The sequence below is a fragment of the Pararge aegeria genome, chromosome 20, assembly GCF_905163445.1.
Source record: "Pararge aegeria chromosome 20, ilParAegt1.1, whole genome shotgun sequence".
NCBI lineage: Eukaryota > Metazoa > Arthropoda > Insecta > Lepidoptera > Nymphalidae > Pararge > Pararge aegeria.
Window position 1 is genome coordinate 3,624,925 of NC_053199.1, and position 25,849 is coordinate 3,650,773.

Below are 25,849 nucleotides of genomic sequence, written 5' to 3' on the forward strand. Positions count from 1 at the left end.
GAGGACAAACAAACAAACACATTTTTTTTACGTTTCAGTTAGTAACGGAGCAAGTAGGTTGCCCACCTGATGGAAAGTTTTTTTTAATGTTTATAGACGAGCACTTGACTGCAATCACACCTGATGGCGATGATGATGATGATGATGAGCCTAAGGTGGAGCGCGCTTGTCTAGAAAATGCCTATTCACTCTTGATCTGAAGGTACTCATGTTGTAAGAACTGGGTAAAATGGAACGGAAGAGCATTCCAGATCCTGGCGGTGCGGATCAGAAACGAAGATGCGAAGCGAAAGAAGTGGTAAGTTGAAAACCATCGACTATAAACAGAGTCACACTTCAAAGAGCATGCAAGGAGAACGTCCTGCAACATGCCGCTCTGTGTCCGTCATACACCCACTCTCTTCAGACCGGAACACAGCATTGCAACAATGCTGCTTAGCGGCAGACGGCACGGTTATAGTACTATAAACTTGTGAAGGATCATTGTTTCTTTCTAACAGCCGAACATCGCTGAAGCGGATCATTTTAAGTGTGTAATTTTATTTAATTATTTTTTTATATAAATTGAGGATGTTACTTGTTATATATTGATATAAGTATTCATGTTATATATTTACATATATATATATATATGTAGTTTACATTAATTATGGGTGATTTCATGTAAGTTTATATCTCGTTTGTATTTATATATAATATATTTAAATATATTAGTTATATATTTTGTATTGGTATAATTTTTAAAATCTTATTGATTGCACCACCTAGCTCTTTTCTATGTTTTTTTCTTTTTACGTCTTTCGTTTCCTGGAAGAAATCGCTATGTAGCGATAAGGCCACCAAATTGTACTCTCTTGCTCTGTATTTATATCTTTGTAACTACTTTTACTTTTACTACTTCTTTGGTGTACAATAAAAATGTGTTTCCATTCATTCATTCATTCCCCGGACGAGCTCTGTCACAAAAAGCTTTATTACTACTAAAAAGTTAATAGTATAATAAGTTATTGTTTCACTTTACAATATGGAACTATTAGGCAGAAAAAGCCTGATTATACTTCGGGAAAGATGAAAATAGAATTTTACTCTCGTGATGTCTGGGGTAATGTTTAGTTCCCAACTCGCCTGTATAGAAAGAATACAACAATCTGCACATAACAACATAGTAGCATTATACGAGTTTATACGTATCCTAAAAACCGTGTCTATTTTCCTCGACGCGTGTCATGTTCAGCGAAAAGTTTCGTGTTGAAAAAACTGAGAGCCTTTTTTGCGCACCCCAAAGTTTATTCGGCGATGTTTTCTCTCGTTTTTATTTCGTCAAGAACTGCTACGTAAGCGGGCATGTTTGGAACTTGAGACCTGTCCTAAGGATTCCTTACCTATTCGATTCTTAGACTAAGATAACGAAGGTACTTTTTTTTTGTAACGTTTTAACTCGACCGCCTTAAGGGTTGTAAGAACTTCATTGGGGGAGGAGAGATCAGACCATGCTCCCAGCAAGCATGGTCTGATCCGGAGTGGTTTCAGGGCTCTACGACATCGAGGAGGAATGGGGGACGTCAAACTTAGGGTGGCCTACTGCGAGGGATCGTACTTCGACTTAAATCAACGTTTAGAATGAGTGTGGGTTTTTGCACTTACAAATGTATGGATAACTTTCGACGTTTAGAATGAGTGTGGGTTTTTGGACTTACAAATATATGGATAACTTTCGACGTTTAGAATGAGTGTGGGTTTTTGGCCTTACAAATATATGGATAACTTCCGACGTTTAGAAGGAGTGTGGATTTTTGAATTACAAATATATGGATAACATTATAACTCATAAATATGGCATTTAATGATAGGTTTCTGAGTATACGTCTTTTATTGATAAGGATTTCGCAATAATATTTCTGGAGAAATATTTCTTGAAATCGAACTCGAACTCGTAGTGTCTGAGAAAAGTGTGTTCCAAAATTATACACTTCAACCTCTTCGACACAAAAAGTGTGTGCGTGTAACCTTTACGCGCGATTGAAGTAAATCTTTTATTATTATTTATTGACGAAAGATTAAAATGTTCCTGGTACTCCGCCATTTCATTAAATATTCACTATTTTATTTAAAATTCATTAACATCACTTTCACAGTTTATAAATATTTTCATTTGTATAATAGAATAATATAGAGTAGAAAATTGAAGGTTAGATCAGCACATGTCAACATAAACTTGTCATTGAATATTATAGAATGTCGCAATCGTCAGAAAAATTTACTAATAATTTATTAATTACAAAATAATAAATAAACAAGTATATTTAGAGATTTTCAAATTTGTTTCTTTAACTGTTGATTTTTTATTAATTACTTTTCTATTAACAATTGATCCGCTTGAAAATATTGGATGCGTGTGGGTCATCTCCAAGCGGCCAATAGGCCGGTCGGGGGTACGGGCCTCGAGGCAACGCCTCCTTACCCGGGTCATATTCGCAGGGCAGCTAGCATAGCTGCCCTGCGAATATGATGCCCTGGTAATTGTTGTTTTAGCCCCTGTCTAGGGGCTAGGGCCCGCCATCATTGGCTTTGGGCCTGTTGGTTTGTCTTGTCCGTGAAATGTCGGCGTCACTGTCATGTCGGCGTCACTGTGTAAATAATCCTAATTGATTTTGATATTTGCCACTAGCTGGCGTATAAGTCAAGAAGCGTGGAGTATATGACATATACTTACGACCAATCCTTAATGAAATTATTATTTTTAAATCGCGGAAACTACACAGACGTCTGACGTAAGCGTTTCTTCCGTCAGAAAAATAACGAACTAATCGAGCTACTCCCTAGTCGCGCCTGAAGAAGTTTTACTTCAGAAAAATATAATTTGTAAAATATGCGAAAACAAAAGTTTCCTGTTTTTACCGCAAGTATTATTAAAACCTATTTATATATAAAAGGCTCATTGGCCATTGTTAGAAACACCTGAATATCTCGCAAGTCTTCACTTTCTATTTATAGGTAACATCAATAAATCATAAATGAAACTAAAAAGATTACCATATTTTTTGTATTTTCGGCACGAACAAACTGGCGGGGGATCTACACGTTCACGATTCGAGGAAGCTTTTTGCTCCTGTAGCGTGAAACATAGACAAGCTTCAATTTCATAATGATTAATAAATAAATAATAGTAAATAAATGTACTACGACAATAGCCCCAAAGTTAGCGTAGCTTGTATTATGGGTACTAAGATGACTGATGTATATTTTTATGAATAATATACATAAAAACTTACTTACTATAATATACAGCTAAACACCCAGCCACTGAAAAATATTCAAGTTCATAACACAAATATTTTCCAGTTTTGCGGCTCGAACCCACGGCCTTGGATTCAGAAAGCAGGGTCGCTGCCCACTGCGCCAGTCGGCCGTCAATAATATTTACAAGACCGAGATAGTTAGGTGAAGCGGTGTTGGTACAGTGATCAAGACTTAGGTCTCCCTTTTAGGCGGACCTATAAGGCACGCACCTCTAATAAGAGCTTTGTGCGTTTTAAACAATTAAATATCACTTGCTTTGACGGTGGAGAAAACCAGTGTGAATAAACCTGCCTGCATGAAAGTTTTTTTTTTTTACTACATGTACGTAATAGTAGTGTATTACAAAGATTAAATAGATGAGTGCCCTTGGTGGAGCCCTTTCTTTATATTCCCTGTTGATAACTACTGGCTTTATAATTTTATTCTACGCTATGAATATCTTGGATTTTATTGGTTATTTATTTTGGTTATATATTATTATTTTGTTTATATTATAACTACGTTTACTTAATATTAAGTATACACCAAAAAACTTTGGTTACTAATCGATACCAATCTTATAAACATAAACTATTTTATTTGTTAAATATCACTTAGCCACTTGGCTAATTAATAATCGCGTGGCCACAGAGAGGTTGAAATGAAGAAGCGTCGTGTCTACCCTTTGCCCCAAAAGGGGGACCTGAGACACAAAGAAGAAGATACGTTAAAACCTACCTGTTTTCAACCGACTTAAAAAAAAGGAGGAGGTTCTCAATTCGACTGTATGTTTTTCTTGTCAATTCGTTACGCAATTACTCCGTCAATGAAACATAGATTATGATGATTATTTTTTTGTTTGGTGTATCATATGTGTAAGTTGGTGAAGATCTAGTAGAGGCTTCCTGGAAAAATCGAGGGAACTCTTCATATATAATGCGCACACCTATAGCGATTTGAGTATTTTTTTAAAGTAACTTGAGCCTTTTCTTCCAAAGAGTACCATTTGGTCTCGTCAGACTGACGATGAAGAGCAAGGATAACCACCGAAACCATACAATAATAAGTAAAACACTTGTTGCGCTTTGATTATTGAATATACTCGTAGTAAGCAATTTATTTGTCGGCCGATTGGCACAGTGGGCAGCGACCCTGCTAACTGAGTCCAAAGCCGTGGGTTCGATTACCACAACTGGACAATATTTGTGTGATGAACATGAATGTTTTTCAGTGTCTGGGTGTTTATCTATATATTATAAGTATTTATGTATATTATTCGTAAAAAATATTCATCAGCTATCTTAGTACCCATAACACAAGCTAGGCTTACTTTTGGACTAGATGGCGATGTGTGTATCGTCGTAGTATATTTATTTACTATTTATTTATTTATTTATGCTTCTCACAAAAAGGAGCTGATGGTAAAGTATCGGACCTCAATCATTGACGGCCCGGCATCGGGACAAGCAATCTTTTGTAGAAGTTTATGAGTAGTTGACATTTGGCTGTTATAACTTAGATATAATTGTAAACCTACCTACCAAACAGCGTGAAAAAAAAGATTGTAACCTTCGCTAACCGTAATCGAACTTGCGTAATAGACCAACGAGGGAGCCAGTTATCGCCCCATAAATCCTTTATGCTCTGCAATATGCACGCATCTTGGATACGTCAATCAAACCGGCTTAAACCCTATGACCAATGATCCGTTGGGTGTGTTATTTATACGAGGCTACGTCGAACGCATCAATCATGTCGGATTCCAGCATACAACGGAAGAAATTAAGCTCGTATTGACAGTATATTGGGGGACGACAGTTTACTGGCATAATTTGTTTTGGAATTGGATATTTGGATATATCGAGCGGATTTACTTCGAGCCCTTACATATCCAATTTGAATATTTGAACAGGCTTGTCTTTATTTGGACGTGGCGATAAGGACGCTCTTTTTTTATACCACTACATGTTAAACTTGGACTCACCTGGTGGCAATTGATGATGCAGTCAAAGATGGTAGAGGGCTAAGACTGCTTTATTCAAATTCAAATTCAAAATTTCTTTATTCATGTAGGCCTATCACAGGCACTTATGAAACGTTCATACATAATTGTTTACATAATTGTAACGGGATGGTGATAACTTCGTTCGCCAACTTAAATCTAAAGCTACGAGGGTTCCAAACGCGCCCTGGTCTAAGAAGAGCCCACAACAAACTTAGCCGGGTAAATTTATTTTTTTGTTATCACCATCTTCCAGTAAATTTAAATTAAGCTATGAAGCTAGAGCAATTCACACCCAAGCTTTTTTATCGTTTAAATAATCCTTAATGTTATAATAGGATTTTTCTGTTTTTATTACTAAAAACCAGATTAAAAAGTATTGAAGGGTTAGTTGAAGTGAAAAAAAAGAAGCATAGACTCATTGTTTTTTCTTCTTATTTTGCGTGTCAATTACTGTATTACTGTAGATACAGAGAAAGCATGGTACATATCAACGTTTGTTTGTTAACATAAGGCCCATCACGTATGTCTATAATTTGTATATATATATGTGTTTTACGTGTACAAATATATATTTTTTTACTTCCAAATATATTTTTGCCACACATTCACTCCTTTTTCTCACAAGGTTGGTTGGTACAAAATGCTTTAGCATAAATTCCACATTTCGTAAAACTTTTGTTTTTGATTGTGCAATAAAGTAAATATATAAACAAAGGTAGATTCACTGCAAGCAGTCTTATAAACCAGGCATACTTGAAATAATGAATTTTGGATTTTGAATTTAAAATAGAATTTTAATGAAAAATAAGGATCGACCTGGATCTATGTGTAAAAATGTTGCCATGAAAATATTACGCAATCCGCTGCAATATTCAGGGATCTTCGCAACGTGCATCAAACAGGCTTAAGCCTTTTAACCAGTAATCCGTGGAAGCTTTTATTTATGCGAGGCAGGTATTGCAGGACACGTTTCAAACCACGCTTAATATACTTGCATTGAGAAGCGTAACTTTGATGAAAGACGGATAGCTGTTCACACATGTTCATCATCATCCTACCAACCGATAGATGTCCGCTGATAGACAAAGGTCTTTTTTTAATAATTGACGGACCAAGTAGGTTGGCAAAGTGATGGAAAGTGGGAAACTATAATAATAATAAATACTCTACTAAAATGCACAATTATTTTGTACGCGCTCAATTAACAGAAATCCTTAACCGCAAAACTAAGTTTTATTAAATATAGCCCTATTGCTGATCTTTAAAAAGCTATGCTAGAGGCGTCTTTTTATTTTTTCCGCAATAACAAACACCGACTCCTATGAACACTGTATTTTGTTTCTGATTTTTGGCTTCGTAAAGTTCGGATATGAAACGGTAAGATTTGGAATCCTAACATAGAAGATCAAACTCAGTTCAGATTTTACGGAGATCAGCTACAAAAAATAAAAGTCGAATTGATAAACCTTCTTCATGCAGAAGTCTGTTGAAAACGTAATATTTTATCAATGAAGCAATAACATTGTCGAGAGGTGTCACAGGTGCTCTTTCGTACAATATGAAATCGTACGAAATTCAAACAAAACTAATAATCTGGGAAATAGGGGGGAAAGAAACGTCAAACTTCGCACAGATTTGAAAGAAATTTCCATTCTCAACCAACTGGCCAAGGAGAAATGGCAGTAAAAAACTAATCGAGTCGCAAAGTCAGGTCGCGTTCGAATATGGAACAAGTTCGAAATTGGAAAAAGGAATCGCGACAGCCGCCATGCAAATCGCGGGCACAAATAAAAGTAAATTGGCAAACTTTCAGTATTTTGAGGCTAGTGAAATACATTCGTTTCCGAACTGCCCGAGCTGTGGGATTGCGAGAAATGTTAATTTGTTACACCGTTTTTCGTTTCGTCTACGTTTCAAAGTTTGTATTTTATCGACGACAAGTTTGCAATATCTTGCGAAAATCTTACGATGTTTTTTTTTACTAATTAATTTTATAATTTTTAACAAATTGCTGAACCAAAATGCTATCCCACACCTCTTTGCTATTCGGACCGTCAGTGCCAAATGTTGGTAAGTTTTACCTGTTCAGTACAGGTAAAACTTACCAACATTTGGCACTGGTACTAGTTAAAACCGTTTCAGTAATCATTTGTATATTAAAAGTAGTTATGTGTGTTATTCATAAAAAAAAAAAAACATAAGTCATCTTAATACCCATAACACAACCTACGCTTACTTTGGGGCTAGATGGCGATTTGGGTATTGTCGTAGTATATTTATTTATTTATATAAAATTAATTCCCGATATTGTGGTTTAATAATTAATCAATTGAAACTGCTCACTGCTGGACTAATGGCCTCTCCCACGGTTCCCCATAATCTTCACACTCACACGGGTTTGTTATCGCAGAAGACGGTAGTAGTAGCACAGAGAATGCTGCTTCCCGTACTCCGTTATATTCCCTTGGTCAATGTCAACCGTATTCATATATGCAATCGCTACACGTCATTATTTTGATAACGTGGTCATTAATCGATAAAATATACAAGATATTAGAAACTAGAAATACTCATAATTTTCTGGTACCTCGAGTCTGAATGGACTACGGTAACGGTAACGGTAGCTGAATGGCCAAGTAAGAAACGTCGGCACTTCGATTCGCCCCGTCTCATTGTCCATCCACTACCCGGTCTTATATTTTATGTATAAATTCGATTTCTCCACCATTTCTTGACGTGGTTTCTTTTATTCTATACTAGCTATTACCCGCGTTCTCTCTTACTTCTTTCAACTAACTCGGTGACAACCATCCAGTTAGGTTAATAAATCCAATAGGTTGCTTAGTTAGGGCGTCAATGAAGGACAAAAAAATCATAAAACACATTCGCATTTGTAATATCACTAAGAATAGGGATTTAAACCAGATTTTTGTCGTGGCGACACAGGCCGCATCGCCACGCTATATAATTGAATTTTTGTAGTTCGTATGTAGCAATAAAAATGAATATTAATTTTGTAGTAAAACAGTCATTATTAACCGACTAACAAAAAGTAGTGGTTATCCATTTGGTTGTATTTATTTTTTATTTTTGTCGAACAAACTTGTGATGCTTTATCTTTTCATTATGCAATTTCTGCAATAACTTACAGAAAACAATTACGATATTATTATTATATTTATTTATTTATTTATTTACATCTGCCAGGCGTCTGCCTGACGGCTCACACGTTTTTTTTTAAATCAGATTGGCTTTTTATTTTTATTACTCTCTTTTTTTATTCTGTGCTTTATAATCTTAAACTTATTACCAGATGTAATCCTTGAGATGTCTCTGAATAAGTTCAAAGTTGATATAAAACGTAAGCTTATAGAAAAATCCCATCATAATATTAAGGATTTTATCACCTAACATTAGTGGTAACATGTAATATGTATCAACACATCATGTGCCCGCGATAAGGTCCGCATGAATAAAACATTTTTGAATTTTCGAATTTGAATTTTTAAAGCTGAAGAGGTTGAATGTTAAAAAAAAACGTTTGTTAACTTGAACTCGACGATCTCAGGAACTACTAGTCGATTTAAAAAGCCTATAGCCTATTTATCGAGAAAGGCTATGGGCTATATGTCGTCACGCTAAGACCAATTGGTCATATTATTGGTCATATATTGGTGGACCAATTGCCATAGCACCAATGAAGAATTGTAAAATCGTGGTAATTTTTCCCTTAGCTTCCGCTGCGTGCGCTGCGTAAACGGTTAAACTTTTGATAAAATCATGTATCATAAAGTAGTTTCCCTTTAAAAGATCTAAAAAAGAGTCCGTGACAGCATATGTCTAGCTTGAAAACGCGGATGAAGTCGCGAGGGCCCGCTATACGAGAAGTTAATAAATAGCGATTTCACATTAAATTATTATATGTAATCGAATGATAACTACGCGCATGTAGCATATCAAAAATCAATGTGTAACGGCCGGATGGCGCAGTGGGCGGCGACCCTGCTTTCTGAGTCCATGGCCGTGGATTCGATTCGCACAACTGAAACATGTTTGTGTGATGAGTATGAATGTTTTTCAGTGCTGAGTGTTTATCAGTCATCTTAGTACCCATACCCAATACATTTATTTATTTATGCGTAAGCTTGTGTAGCTTACGCATGTCAGAAATAAATAAATGTATTGTATAAATAAATTGAAATAAAAATGTGTTTTGTAATGGAAAAGCGAGATCTTTTGGCACAGGTTTTTAACTTTCTACGTTCTCCTCCCTATCTGCTATTGTTTTATGTGAACAGGTAATTTTTTTTTTTAATTTTTCATTTCAATTACTTTACAATTTACTTTGGGGCTAGATGGCGATATGTGTATTGTCGTAGAATATTTATTTATTTAATGTATTCACAGCCAATTGAAGTTCCAATAAACTTCAATCGCCCATCATTACAATTGAGCAGTTTGCTCAAAATTTTAAACCTTGAATCGTAGAAAATAACTTGTAAGAGCAGTTATCTGTGCCTTTAATCATGCAAACATTGAAAATCACAAATGATTTCGAATTTTAACTGTGTAATTTAAAAATCAAAGTGTACCAAAAAAAAACAGAAACCTTTTTTAAGCTTCATGCCTTTTGAGTTAAAAGAAGAATAGAATAGTATTTATTTATTTTTCCTCAGACATTTCGATATTTCCTGCAATTTATACACAATAAACTAACTTTCCGCGCTGATACGAATTGCAGAAGTGTACAAACATGTCCGCCCGCGATACTGAATCGCAACTTTATCTTATTCCCAACTTTCTAGAGAAATGTTTAATGTCGGATTTTTATTTTCCCATTGGGATGCGACGGCGTCGCGCCTTTTTACTTAAAAATTTCATCTCCCGCCGCTCTAATATGTGTTGCTTTGTTGCAAAAAGATTTCATATTATGCTTGATGTTTGGATAAAAAAATATTTCGGTTGGAAATATCAACTGTAAGTTTTGTTCGTAGTGCGCACTGTGCAAGCTTTTTTTTATGTTACAACAAGTTAGTCCCTGAAGCGGTGATAGCGCATTGGGTAGGAGCTCTACTTCATTTTCGGGGGGCCAGGTTAGAATCCCAGCACGCACCTCTAACTTTTCTAAGGTCCATTTACCGGCCCACTACTGGGCAAGGGTCTCCTCCCACGATGAGAAAAGGTTAAGTTCATAGTCCACCACGCTGGCCCAGTGTTGATTAGTAGACTCCACACACCTTTGAGAACATTATGGAGAACTCTCAGGCATGCAGGTTTCCTCACGATGTTTTCCTTCACCGTTGAAGCTAGTGATATTTTAATTACTGGTTGTGGGTTGACATTTTAGTAGTACATAACAGTTACGACCTACCACTTTGTCAGCGTACGTGAGGCAGTGTAAGCAGCTCGTTAACGCCTTTTCTTTTGGCTTGCTATATAATTTTAAGGCTGAAATCTTATTATTTCTGAAATCAAATATATCCTATGTTACTCGTTGATAGTGAAATTTGAAATGCTAAAAACGCACATAACTTGAAACGTAATATAACGTGCTGGGATTCAAACCCTGGAATGTGAAATCGAACTTCTACCCACAGGGCTATCACCGCTTCCACCGACAATATAAAAGGTCTTAACTTCATTTTAATACACATAACCGTTTGACTTTAGTATCGATAGGAGCTTATACAGATGCTGCTTACTCAGAATGGCAAACACATGGCATGGTCACATGTGCAGTGGTTATATACCGGATTAGTATTAATTTATAGCTTGAGTCATACGTAGGCGTAACAAGAACCATAAATACCTTTTACTGTATAAAACCTATATTTTGTAGTACAGAGATCTGTAAGCTGTAAGATCGATATTTATATACTTAGATTACGCGAATCCGATTAACACAATGTATAAAACTATAGAAACACAATGTATAGAAATATAGTAAGTATTGATCTAATAACAATACATTAGTCTTTATAACCAATAGGTGGATATAAGCAATCGACTCACTAGAAATGGACTGAAATTAATGACGTCTGCATCATCATACCAAATTACCGGCCCAATACAGGGCATGGGCTGCTCTCTTAGAGACCTCCGCTGGGTATCGAACTTGGCACCTCCCACTCATAGCCACAAACCAGGGAGATCGTTAATGTGTAATTGAGATTTCCACGACACAGGGAATCCTAGTGTGGAAATCACAGACTTTATCTGTATTCTTTGGATTACTTTTTATGTGTTTGTTTGTTTGAAATAAATTGAAATTGAAAAATTTAAATTGATGACTGAACTCACAGTAATCCCTTTTCAACCAACAATATCATTATCATCATCATTATCATATCAACCCATTGACGATCCCACCACTGGGCATGGGACACAATGAGAAGGGGTTAAAAGTGTAGTCCACCACGCTGGCCCAGTGTATATTGATATACTGCACACACCTTTGAAAACATTATGGAGAACTCTCAGGTATTCAGGTTTCCTCACGATGCTTTCCTTCATCGTTAAAGTGATATTTTAATTGCTTCAAAAACGTACATAGCATAAAAAAGCTAGAAGCGTGAGCGCGGGATTCGAACTTGGCCCTCGAAAGTTAAGTTGAAGTCTTACCCACTGGGCTATTACCGTTCGCACGGTGTCAGTTCGACGTCTACATTTTATCTAAGAAAGGTACAGAGATCATTTTTGGTACTAAGTTTATGCTTAAAGAATACGATTTCTAAGTAATTTTTGAAGAGGTTTTGATGTTTCAAAAGTGCTTATAAAGTAATTAATATTTTTGAAATAATATAACTTTATTATTTTCTTCATTTTTCTGGTGGATAGATAAATAAAAATGTATTTTAAGAGGCGCCTTGCACCTCAAAAGTTCACGTTAAAATCAGCACTTAAGGTAATTCAGCGAAAAGAACCTTCGTGAACATTTTAATATATTTCACCAGTATTCAATTGCTCATCCCACTTGGTATTGGTCCCAATAAACTGAACAAGTTGAAATTGAAAAAGAAATCCCGGGGCGTATGCAAATACTACAATATTGCTAAACTATTCGACACTCTCTCCGGAGACAATTTTCCCATCTGTACATAAATGTAAGTGGCTGGAGTCTATTTAAAAAGTTATGTTTGTTTTTTAAATAAATAAATAAATTTACTGCTACACTACACACATCGCCATAAACGAGTAGCTCCAAAGTAAGCGTCCATAACACAAGCTACGGTTTCTTCAGGCTAGATGGCGATTTGTTTATCATCGTAGCGGGTGTTATGTGTACTAAGATGACTGATGAATATACTTAATAATTATAATAAATATTATATGAACACCCAGACACTGAAAAACATTTACGTCCATCTCACAAACACTTTCCAGTTTTGGTAATTGTAAGCACGGCCTTGGACTCAGAAAGCAGTGTTACTGCCCATTCCGCCAATCGAGAGGCAAACTCAAGCGTAAATATTCTTAAAAAAATAACATTCATTTAGCAAGGTCATACTTTTGTGCCAAAATAATGTTAAGATTTAACCAAGAATACCCCTGGAAGCGTGCTAACCTAATTTGAATGAAATCTAGAGCAATTAATAATTAAATTTTTTCCAAGTCTAAAAGTGTAAAGACTTTAAAAATGTGTCTAATTATGAAATTTTCTTTTCATTTATTTCACTTGCTTTCGTCTCAGATAGAGGCACCAATAATCTTGTTTTTCTTGGAACGGTTCTGGATTTGAACATGATAAAAAAAGGCCTTGGTTATGAATTAAAGACAATGTTTTGTATCTAAAATATCTCGCCATTTTTATACATTGGAAAAATTCAGTGTCGCTATCTATCTAGTCTCTAGACCTAGATATATTATGGATACATTCTAGGAAGACCTTTCGCAGCGATCTTATCTGGGTAACCGTTTGTGAGCAAATACTCCAAGATACCCTTTGTGGCAGCTTTAAAAAGGACAGCATTATTACCGCGCACTTGTATTTTCTTTTACAATCAATAACAGCTTTCAGAATACCCACGGTTCCATTTGTGTGAGGTAACTGTACTTTTTTTCATATAGTTACTAGGGGCTGGTAAAGCATGCCAGTGTAGCATGACCTCCAGCCTAAAGAAACGGTATATCTACATGCAGGTGCAGGAAAAATGGGCCTGATTGAGTAACTTTTTTAACCGAAGTATTATTATTCTTCTCCTTCTTCTTCTCATTTTAATCATAAATTTTAGGTTACTTTTTTTTTTTTTTGTTATATTATCCTTACAATATACAAGTTCGTTTTATTTATTTCTTATACACCATATATATATATATATATATATATATATATATATATTGTAAATAAGAATTTTTTTCTTAATACTACAACACAGAGCTGAGTAGGTGACAATTTATCTTTAGTTTATATATTAAGTTTGAATTTTCTTTTTTTACGGTTACTTTTTCTGTTTTGTTTTGGAAAAGAATTGTTGTTAATAAAGGCTTATGTATTTATTTATTACCTGATCTTTTAATTAATTCGTTTTACTGCGTTCTTTCAATTAATTTTCCAACTAGTCATATATTAAAATGGCATCATGGATACGTAAGATGCATTATTTAATAAAACAGTGTCAATTGCATAAACCGGGTACCGTCGATTAGCAACTGTCAGGCAGATCCAGTATTCCTCTATTCCCGCTTTTCTAAAATAAAAGATGGCGACCCGGATCTGAGCAATGACGTTAATATTTCACGGCGATATTTCAACCTTTAACGAGGTCAATTTTTAATTCTTTAGACACGGTTTTAATTTAGAAAACGTCGCGTTCACATTAATGAGTCTGTTTCATCATTGAAAGAGACCAATTAGTGTACGGGCGCGGACGTATTAATTAATTGCTCGGTAAATTAATTTCTCTATTTATTAATATTACGACTGGTTATCAAATTAAAAGATTTTTCATTCAAGCTTCTCGAAGCAAACCTTAATAGGCGCGCTTGGGACCTGAGTAACCTAATTCACAATAAAAACAAATATCTGTTACGATGATACACACATCCCCATCTTGTCCCAAAGAAAGTTTCTTTTTTAATGTCACAACATCATAGTTGGTTAAAATTTAAAATATTTTCAACTTTCATTTCATAATATCCAAACCACTGTTGCTAACCACTGGATTCAGGAGCTAGTACAAAGATGATCAACTTACAAAATTTAATTTTACCTTGCTTGGAAATGGTGGTTAAAAAAAAGACAGAATCAATTCTATAAGCAAAAAAAAATACCTACGCATTTTTAGCATCCATACTTGAACACTGCTGCCAACTTCTCAACAAACTAGCCAGTAAGAAAACATTGAGTTAGAATTACCACGTTTATCCAGCTGGGAAAACGTATCCATTACCTCCCCAGGCGGTACACACATCGTCAAAAAAAGCGGAAAGTTGTAACATCAAACTAATCTACTAAGACTATGCAATATATCTGTGTTCCCGTATTTACCCAGTAATGTTTGAGGGGGTTGGGCTGAAATTTATGAGGGCTCAAAGATACCTTCAATCTACCGCGCCCTAATGGTACTATAACTCACGTGGGCACGGACAACGTTTTTAGTGTACTTTTGACTTGTTTGAACGTGTGCACACAAAAGTGTTCGCAGTGGGATAATTGGATGTGAAATGAGATATTATGTTATGCTAGCTGTTGTCCGCGTTGTTCTTTCCTTTTTTCTCTATATAAGCCTATGTTACTCTCAATCCTTTTAATTTACTCTTCGCCAAAATTCAAGTTGATTGGTTGTTTAATTACGAAAGAAGGTCGCTAAGGTGTTCTACATAAATATTAAGTCTTTGTTTAATGAAACTTTTAATTTAAGAGCGATATATTTTAGTTTAGGCGTGACCGAATAATTTGTTAAATATCATAATCTAAAATCTTTTTTCGGAGAATCATTGTAAAGAAAACTAATTTTTGCTCCACACCGCCCAAGACAATGACAAGAGACATTTATATCCACCGAAAAAATCTTCTCCCACAGCTTTATCAACTCTTAGAGCACTAGCGCACAAGTGGAAATAATATCGAAATAATATATGTGTAATAAATAAACGGGGGTAAGTAAACTTCTCCTTTTCCGTGCTCCCGTGCTTTAGCACGTGGATACGACAGACTTGACGTTTCAAAAGTGCTTATATTAGGCCTACTTGAAATAAATTAATATTGAATTTTGAATTTTTTGAATTTTGATATAACTTTTATTTCCTGGCCATGCTAGCCCTGCTGTATTTATAAAATATCCTCAAATCCAAGACTATCCAACCCGTAAATATGTTCAAGGCATCTTTGTTAAAAGTAAATATCAGGTCGGGTAAATGATGAAAGAAAATAATTTTAGTAATTAAAATAGCACTTGCACGGAAAGTGCAAGAAAACATCGAGATTTCTCCGTAATGTTTTCAAAGACGCCGGTGAGTTCGCCTGCAAAGCTTCACTATCGTCGTAATCTATCTTTTTATTATTATCTCGACAGCCTTGAAGTTTTTTTTTTCAAGCGAAGCTTTAATCAATTCCTACGGGCTTTTATTGCCATCAGTCTCAGCACTTAGTACTATGCTAGCCATATATATATATATATCGCCAAGCAGCATTGCAATGCTGTGTTCCGGTCTGAAGGCTGCGGTTGCCGGTGTAGTTACAGTCACATGAGGCTTAACCCAGATTGACGGACACAGGGCGGAATGTTGCAGGACGTGTTCCTTACATGTCTTGAGAAGTGTTGCTCTGTTTATAGGCGATTTAGTGTATGTGATTACACGGTCTCGTGTGTTCCTGAGTAATGTTACTACGACAGTACTACCCGAGCCGCAGGCGAAAGTAGACGTGTGACAGTTGGTCATGAGCATTGCCGAGCCAGTGACTAGGGGACGCTATCAGCAGATCCTACAGGCGATGTTATTCCACTTACTATCAGGTGGACCATCTGCTTGGTCCATCTATTTTTTTTAGGTTGAGCAAATGCGCAATTGCGGGCATTCATTACGTTTGTCACGCTAGACCATTCTTTGCTAAAGGAAACATTCTTTTTTATTTCCCATTTGTCTAACGATCTTCTACTAGCCCATAGTAGAAGAGTGTTAGACAACTGGGAAGTACTGCAATTGCTATTGAAATTCCATGCTGCGAGTTCTGGGTACTTATTTCATTAAATCTACTAAGTGTAGATAATAATGTCGATTTCCAATTATTATCCGATATCCATAGAGATACGTCTAACGTGGTGATTAAGGGAACATAACGAAAAACAGCCTTCGGGCCTTTAGTCTAGCAGTTGAAATAGAGTCTAGATATGTTATTGATAACGCCAATTATATTGCAATAAATGCCCAATTCGGGCGTAACTTTATTTCATCATAACATAACTTAATTTAATTAGTTTTGTAACATTACAAAAAAACGCAATACTGACCCGCTAACACTAGATGGCGTTAGTTGTAGTTGCGTGAAATGTAAATCGCGCTAAAGAGATTTTTCCCACTAGTACAAGACGGTGCCGCGGCCAACCATTGTCATCACCCCGATATTCCTCGAGCCCTGGTGCTCAAAACCCTTCTACAGGCGACGCTACGCGCTCGCCCCGACCCACCGGTGACGCTGTTGAAACCCGTAAGGTTCACAGCTACTAACATTTCGAATCCACACACACCATTGTCAATCCCTAGCGGTACCTGCCTGCAGTGCTTCAGCAAACGCTTTCCTCTCGGAGACACTGTCCGGAAGCTGTTGTTAGGAACCTTACTAGTGAAACCTACAGGACGTGCTTACAGCTATTGCTTCCAATGCGTGGGACGTTAGCCAGGGACACTGTTCTTGACTGTTAAGTAATTCTAAGTGAACTTTAAATATAACTTTCTTCTTCACACGTGTCTTATAATTCCGTCGCCCCGTCCCTTTTGCCATCACGTAGAATTGGTTGCAGTTTTAATATATCTAAATGTAGTAGTGTAACCGATTTTATTTACGATGTTTGATGTTTTTTTGCAATATTAACTTAATAAAGGTGGAGAACTGTTGTTTAAGCAGTAAATTCAACAGTCAATTACTAGGTGTTTGATGTATCTACACTTCGGTTTGATGTTCGATAGAAAACCACCCTGTATGGACCCAGCCTTAAATTCATAAAAGCTGAGATTGTAAACAGCTGTTGTTTATTTATTATGTAGTGGGTCGAAGCAATCACGCTCTATGTGACGGCCACAGTATAATTACCCCGGGAAATGGACACAAGCGTTCTAACTCCCTTACTACTACTTTAAATATTAGATAAATAAAATTAAAACATTATTAATTCAGATAGTTGACAGCCGATTGGCGCAGTAGCGTCCCTGCTATCTGAGTCTAAGGCTGTAGGTTCAATCCCCACAACTGGTAAATATTTGAGTGACGAATTTTTTTTAGTGTCTTTGTGTTTATATTATAAGCATTTATATATATTATTCAGTCATCAAAAATATTCAACAACAACAAGTATCAGCTTGATGCCCTGGATTCGGTGGATCGCCGTGCTAGAAGGCTTATCGGTGACCTAGCCAATAAAAAACTTAAGAGTTTGGAACATCGTCGCAAGGTTGCCTGCCTTTCGGTATTCTATAGGATATATTTCGGTGAGTGTGCTCAAGAACTATTTGATTTAGTTCCCCCCTCGCCTTTTTACAATCTAACCGCGAGGCACCGTGAGGATCTGCATCCCTACGTGGTCGATATACCGCGGACGCGTACGAAGCGCTTCGCATCTTCGTTTCTAATCCGCACCGCTAGGATCTGGAATGCTCTTCCAGCTTCCATTTTCCCCAGTTCTTACAACATTAGTACCTTCAAATCAAGAGTGCATAGGCATCTTCTAGGCAAGCGCGCTCCACCTTAGGCTGCATCATCGCTTACCATCAGGTGTGATTGCAGTCAAGCGCTCGTCTATAAATATAAAAAAAAAATATATATTCATCAGTCATACGCTTACTTTTGGGCTAGATGGCGATGTGTGTATTGTACTACTACAACAGGAGCTGTTGTGTTAAACATGAATGTTTTCCAGTTTCTGGCTATTTCTCTGTATATTATAAGTATCTATGTATATAACTCATAAAATATTCATCAGTCGGCTTAGCTCCCATGACATAAGCTACGCTTAATTTGGGGCTAGATGGCGATGCGTGTATTAACGTAGTATATTTATTTATTATTATTGTTTAAATAGTATGTCCATAAGCTATTATGTATATATAAATGAATATGTTTTGCTTTTATTGAAAAGCAGATTCTTAGAATATTGTAGTTCATCATCATTAGTTTGATAAAGATCCAAATTTTTATTTTGGGCTTACTCAATAAGCACTTTTGAAACGTCAAATTTGTCTATTTACTATTTGTACTTTACCAGAGGAATTGGAATTTACCAAGTTGGTCCTTGAATTGTCAGACTTGCAGAACTTAACAACATGAGGAAACTAACTGCGTGCATGAGTACAAGACAAGGCTTTTATAGAGTCAAAGTCAAATATTTCTTTATTCAAATAGGCACATAGATGGCACTTTTGATGCATTATTATATACAAAATGTGTACATAGCAGTGAGTAGTGATGGCGATAACTACAATCGTAAACTTAAAACTTAAGCTACGAGGGTTCCAATTGCGCCCTGGTCTAAGAAGAAGCCAACAACAAACTTAGCCGGGTGTTCTTTTTGTTATCACCATCTCACATTGTCATTAGAAAATATTTAAGAAGCAACCTGGTTAGAGCAATTGTTTACACCCAAGCTTTTTTTTAGAGCAAATCAATACCATTTAGTATTTAGGCATGTCGTCCGATACACGTTCTGGTCGCTAGGTGCTGGAATATGACCTCACTCCGCTAAGAAAGGGCTTAAATATGACCTCGAACCGGTAAGCGCAGCGTTGTTAGACCCCCCACGATGTGGTCAGATGATATTAAGCGCAGGAGCCGCTGGACACAAGCGTCACAAGACAGTGGTAGTTGGTACTCCCTACAAAATACCTTCATCAGTAGACGTCCATTGACGGACACGATAATGATTGTTATATCTTTCTGCAAATATTGCATTGCCATTCCATGCACACAGTTTATAAGTCATATGACGTGTGTCTGTATGATGGCCACTGAGTAATTATCATGGGAAAGGGAAACGAAAATTGAACTCTTGATATCCTCGTCATTTAGAAAATCGGTACGATATTTAATACATGTATAAAGACGTTCCGACCTACCCCAAAGGTGTCAGATTATCCATTATTTATGACACAATGTAAATGTACATGTTTCCGGCAAGACAAACGCTACGACTTGATTGGGGTGGACGGAAAGTCCCCAGATAAATTTGCTTCAGCTACATCGACGTGATGTAGCTAAAACAGTGAGTCAATTTGTATGTATAGCAGAGGTCCCCAAACTATTTTGTACCGTATATTACTTGCCTTGTTATTCTGTTTTGGGTGGACCCTCTGCTTACCAAAATGTATCCCACTAGTATGGAATTTTTGCATAATCATCAATTTCGAATTTTGACAGCTTAGCTTTAACTTAAATTAATATTTTTCATGTTTCGTTACATTCCAGAAAATATTGTCACGACCAACTAAAACGATATCCAATATCGTTGGCTTTACTTAGATCCCATGGCTTACTCACTTTAACTGTTTAAAAGAGAAAACGTTTTTAAATCGGTTTTTCCCAATATTTAACAGATAATAACGTTACACGTTTTTTTTTTAATCTCGGCATGTTTAACTTAAGTATGGGAAATCACTTTGATTCCTGAAGAATTATCACCATCTGGTAAATCAGGAACAAAATTATATACAAAAAAAGTTATAAATATGCTGTCCCAGACTTTTTGTAGGCATTATCAACATAGCTCTACAACTTTTCTATAGAACTCAATCATATATCTCTCATCGTTAAGGCAGCGTTCGTAAGGAACGTTTTCGTTCGACCATTTTTTCTCCGACTTGTAAATCTGACTACTACGCAAAGATCTTTTGAGTTTTTAATTAAATATATAGCCTATGACTCTCCACAATAACGTAGCATTCTATTGGTGAAATAATTTTGAAAATCGGTGTAGTAGATTCAGAGACTACCTCTTACAACGTCAAAATTAGTATACATTAATAAATACAAATTTGCCAGTAAATTAAGAACGAGCCCAATTGACAAACTATGGCAAGTATAATAATGGTATAGATCAACGAAACGTGCCCTCTAACTATGGGTCCCGGGGTCAGCGGTTTATTGAGAGAGCTTTGCTTGGATTATCTGTACTCGCAAATGGCGGGACACATAGCTCGGACAACCGATGGACTTTTCTGTACCAATTCGCGTGCTTTTCTGTACCTCGCACGGCAGCATACGCATTGTTGGTATGACGGATGATATCAAGCGATTCAGGGAGCCGCTGGATCCAAGTGGTACAAGTGGTTATTGGAACTCCCCACAAAATACCATCTCCATTGGTTGATATGATGATGATGAAAATAGATCAATGATACCAAAAGCGGTTTACACATTTAATGTAAATGAAGCATTTACATTCTATAACTATACCAATATTGTTATGGAGATAGGGTCAATTAGTTATTTTGGTTATTCAAAAAATAAATGCAATATTTTTTTTTTTATGAATATTTTTAAGTTAGTTTCGATGTTTTTCAAATTCAAATTCAATTTCATTTATTTCAAGTAGGCCTACTTTATAAGCACTTTTGAAATGTCAAGTATGTATGTTTGTAGTGACTCTACCACCGGTTCGGAAAGCAGATTCTACCGAGAAGAGCCGGCAAGAAACTCAGTAGTTGCTCTTTTCCAACATCAACACTTACAATCATTTTACTATCTTGCGGGAGATGAGAGCGAGGCTGGCTGCTTCCAATCGACCTTGTCATTGAGGAATTCATCAAATGTATAATAACCTCGCTATACTTGATGCGTTTTTACACATTTTTTAAATGTATGCATTGGTAGGTCAAGTATTTTCTTAGGAATCATGTTGTAAAAGCGTATACTCAACCCCACAAAGGAGTTCTGCACCTTTCGCAGACGATATGCAGATATTACTAATTTATGTCCGTTTCTGGTAAGTCGATTGTTAATTTCAGTTTGATAGTTTCGTTCCACATCTGGCACAATACCTCGACGGATTCTTTGTTTTATTTATCCAAGTTAATACGTGGTTGTATTATTTCTTTCTTCAACAATGTACGACCATAAATAATCACTTAATAGTACGAGTATGTTACAAGCGAGAACCTTTCCAGCCATAAAAAATATTATTTCCGTTCAGTCTTGTAGTTCTATTTTCTATAAATCATCTAGGTTTGAACTAACAATATTTCAAACAAACAATACGTATTTGCCATTATTGGTCATAAATATCAAATATGGAGCCAGCTCTCCGATGTGTACTGAGCAATACATGAAATATATCTTCAAAAGTTACGTGGTAATTTACTATAGTAATAATTTACGATACGAAATAGATATAATAATATTGTATTACCGTTCATGCAAAATAAAAATCTTCCAAACGGCGTACACTACAGTTCACTAATCACAGATTATTTATCGGGCCATTACAGGGCGCGGGTCTCTTCTCAGAATTAAAATAGATTAAACCTTAGCCCATCACGCTGTCCAAGTGCGGATTGGTAGACTACGCACGCCTTTGAGAATATTATGGAGAACTCTCAGACATGAAGTTTTTATCACGATATTTTCGTTCACCGTTGAAGCAAGTGATATTTTTTTTCACTTAAATCGCATATAACTTTAGAACAGTTAGAGGTGCGTGCTGGGATTCGAACTCGGCCCCACGAAAGTAAATTGGAGCTCCTACCCATTCGACTATCCCCGATTCCATACCCACTATCCTTTCACCATTTTCAGTCTATTAATTTGCACAATAGGCACACACACACATACATAATACAATAAGGTTTCTGATAAATAAGTGAAAAGAATTACCAAGTTATATGGTCATAAATAGTTAACTTTTAAAACTGCAGTTCGGCCCAGTAAGATCGTGCGATCTATAGAAAGCTTACCAAATACATCGATGCAGCCAATTTGCCACGTCATAGTCGGCTGGGTGTTGATCTGGCACATGTAGCACCCCCGGTCTTCGGCCCGAAGTGGCCGTATACGTAGCTGCCACGTCATTGGTGCATCTAGGCTGACGGCGTATCTGGAGCCGAGGACTGCTCGTTCGTGCATCGTGAGGACCGTCTGGTCTTCGGCTCGAAGCCATCCCACCTGGAAAGAAAAAAAATGTGTGAGCCGTTACGGGATTTTTCTTCTATATGTTACGGGATTTTTTTTACGTTTACGGGAATTGTCTTCTATAAGTTATATGAACAGATTACGTCAGGGATCATATATTGCATCGTGAAAAGATAAAGCGTTACAAACTTGTTCCACAAATAAAAAAAAACAATCGAATTGAGAACCTCTCCTTTTTGTAAGACGGTTATTAATGACTGTTTATTACAACATTAATATTAATTTTTATTATTATTTCAATCATGCAGCGTGGCGATGCTTCGCGTCGCCACGGCCTTTGTCGCCACGCCAAAAATCAGGTTTACCCTCCGCCTATAGATGTTTGACATCAAAACTTATGAATCTGCCAGCAGTGTATCATAGCAATTTTCGGTTACAGCTTGACGTATTATAGCGTATAGCCTTCCTTTAGAATTAGGTTACCAAATGCAAGAATCAATTTTCAAACTGACTGATAGTTTCAAAGATAAGCGTACTCAAACAAATCGGACAAACTTTGTACCTTTATTTTTGGGTTAGATAAGTAATTCATTCGCATCTAACATACCCTTTGTTTCCTATATATAAGCCAAGAACCCTTCTTGCTAAGTCCTTCACCTGCTTGTGAAACTTTTATAAAAATATGTTAAGTTGTTTCAAAGAATCCCAGCCAAACAGACAAACAGACAAACAGTCAGGTATAACTCAAATTATTTTGCGTTATATATCTTAAGCTTAGTTATAGTTGCGTATAGTTTCAGCATAATAAGAGGCGGTAACTTGGCAGTCATGAACATATACTTTAAATCAAGTAGTAATATCTATACTAGTTTAAATTTATCTCAACTCTTATATTTTATTGACGAAGGAAAAGGGTGATGTAAAACCAACGGACTGCTCCATTGTGCTATGGATACATTCAAAATAAGCCGGTTTATTTTTATTAAATACGTTCGAGATACTCTCGTGAGGTTTAACTTTCTTTAAAGAAGTAACCCAATGGACCATCCTCGCGATTTGCAAGGATAACTTAGTTGACGGAGATACAGAGTTATCGTCTTGAAAAAGCATTATAAACTCTGTACATCAACCACAAAATTTACTTGATATGAACTAATATGTGTTTTAGATTCATCATTTTCGTCATTCAGAATGATAAAGGGCTTAGGTCGTAGTCCACTACGCTGGCCAAGTGTAGATTAATAGACTTCACACCTCACCTTCACGCCTTTGAGAAAGTTATGGACAACTCTCAGGCATGAAGGTTTTATTACGATGTTTTCATTCACCATTAAAGCATGTTATATTTTAATTGCTTAAATTAATAGTTTTAAGTGACATTGTGAGATGGTGATAACAAAAAAACAACCGGCTAAGTTGTTGTGGGCTTAAGTTGACGAATTTAGTTGTCGCCATCAAATCACATCTATGTAATATTTTACATGCAATGTACTCATCAAAAGTGCCATATATGTGCCTATTTGAATAAAGAAATATTTGACTTTGACTTTATAAACGCACATAGCTCCGAAAAGTTCGAGGCGCGTGCCGGGGATCGAACTCGGTCTCCCCGATTGTGAGCCGATGCCCTATTCATGTGTATTATCATCATCATCATCATCATCATATCAACCCATTCCCGGCCAACTCCTGGGCACGAGTCTCCTCCTACAATTAGAAAGGGTTAAGGCCGTAGTCCTCCAGCGGATTGGTGGACTCCACACAACTTTGATAACATTATGTAGAACTCGCAGGCATGCAGGTTTCACGATGTTTTCCTTCACACCGTCCCTCTATACTCGTACCTTAAGCGTTATAAGAGTGCTGTAAAGTGTATATTATCCCATTGTAATTTACAGAGAATTTTATCTACACTCCCAGTGTATTTTCACGGTAGATATATAGCTGTGATACAGTTATTATGCGATAAGGCTATATCACCCAGGCTATAAAGTATTCACTTGTTCGTGTCAATGGAATGCTATTATCTCAAGAGACTTAATTCTAATATCATTTAGCGGGCTTACTATCACTGCCATAAACAGTCTTATTTAAATATTGTGGACGCTCTTTTTTCAGAATTATAATATGTAATAGTCCGACAACCGGCATTACGTTACGAGGTCGCGTAAAAACGTATTGGGGGATTAGTTTAATTAATATAGCCCGCTACCATCATATACATAAGTACATAATCACTTAGAACGTAAATTCAAAGGACATCATACCAAATGGGTAGGGTTGTTGCCAGTGCAAGTGATACTTTAATTACTTCAAACGCACAGAACTTAGAGGTATATGCTGGGATTCAAAATCGGCACCCCGAACGTCAAGTCGAGATGCTAACCACTGGGCTATCACCGCTTCAATATAAATATAATATGTGTATAAAATTAATGATTAAATGTGACACATGATAATTTTCACATACAGTATACCTGTCTGGTTAATTCACGTTTTGGATATTAGTTTTAAGTGGACGGTTCTAAAACAGCCATTAAATATTCACAAATGGTAAAAGTAGGCTTTGATTGGAATATTGGAAGGACGGGGTGGATTTACGTGTAGGCCATTTAGTCCTTTTTATCTATCTTTACTAATATAAATAAATATACTACGACAATACACACATCGCCACCTAGCCCTAAACCTTGTGTTATGGGTACTAAGATGACTGATAAATATTTTTACACATAAAATAATATTTATAAAAAATAATATTGATAAATATTTATATACATAAAAACTTATAAAATAAAGATGCCCAACACTGAAAAACATTCATGTTCATCACAAAAACATTTTCAAATTGTAGGAATCGAACCCATGGCCTTGGAATCAGAAAGCAGGGTCACTGCCCACTGCGCCACTCGGCCGTCTATGAAGCTGGAGAGTTTATCTTTTTGTTTATTTGAACGTACTAATCTCTGGAAATCCCAGTAAGATTTTTTTTTTTTTTGTTTTTATCGGCCAATACTTAAAGGAAAGGTTGTTAAATTAGGCGCTACGAATACGATCCTTATAATTCGAACAAAAGAGGTTTTAGCTTGATGGGTAGATGTGAAGCTCGACGTGTACGTCGTTTTACATTGTGTACAATAAAAAAACACTTTAGTCTTTTTTTAATCAATTTAGTGATTTAATTATGTCATAATGTAGTTCTACCATAATAATAAAAGAATATCATGTAGAGAGAAAATAAAACGAGAGTACAGCGTTTTCTCCGGCATATTAAAACTACGACGTAGTAATTA

The 25,849-nt window shown here is 36.3% G+C and overlaps 1 protein-coding gene across 1 annotated transcript in view; it reads right to left on the reverse strand.

Moving 5' to 3' along the window:
• LOC120632701 (lachesin-like) overlaps positions 1-25,849 on the reverse strand; it is an 89,223-nt gene that overhangs the window by 30,243 nt on the left and 33,131 nt on the right. Inside the window, exon 3 of the mRNA XM_039902675.1 lies at positions 22,382-22,589. Coding sequence (XP_039758609.1) covers positions 22,382-22,589 — 208 coding nt within the window. The remainder of the gene's footprint in view (positions 1-22,381; positions 22,590-25,849) is intronic.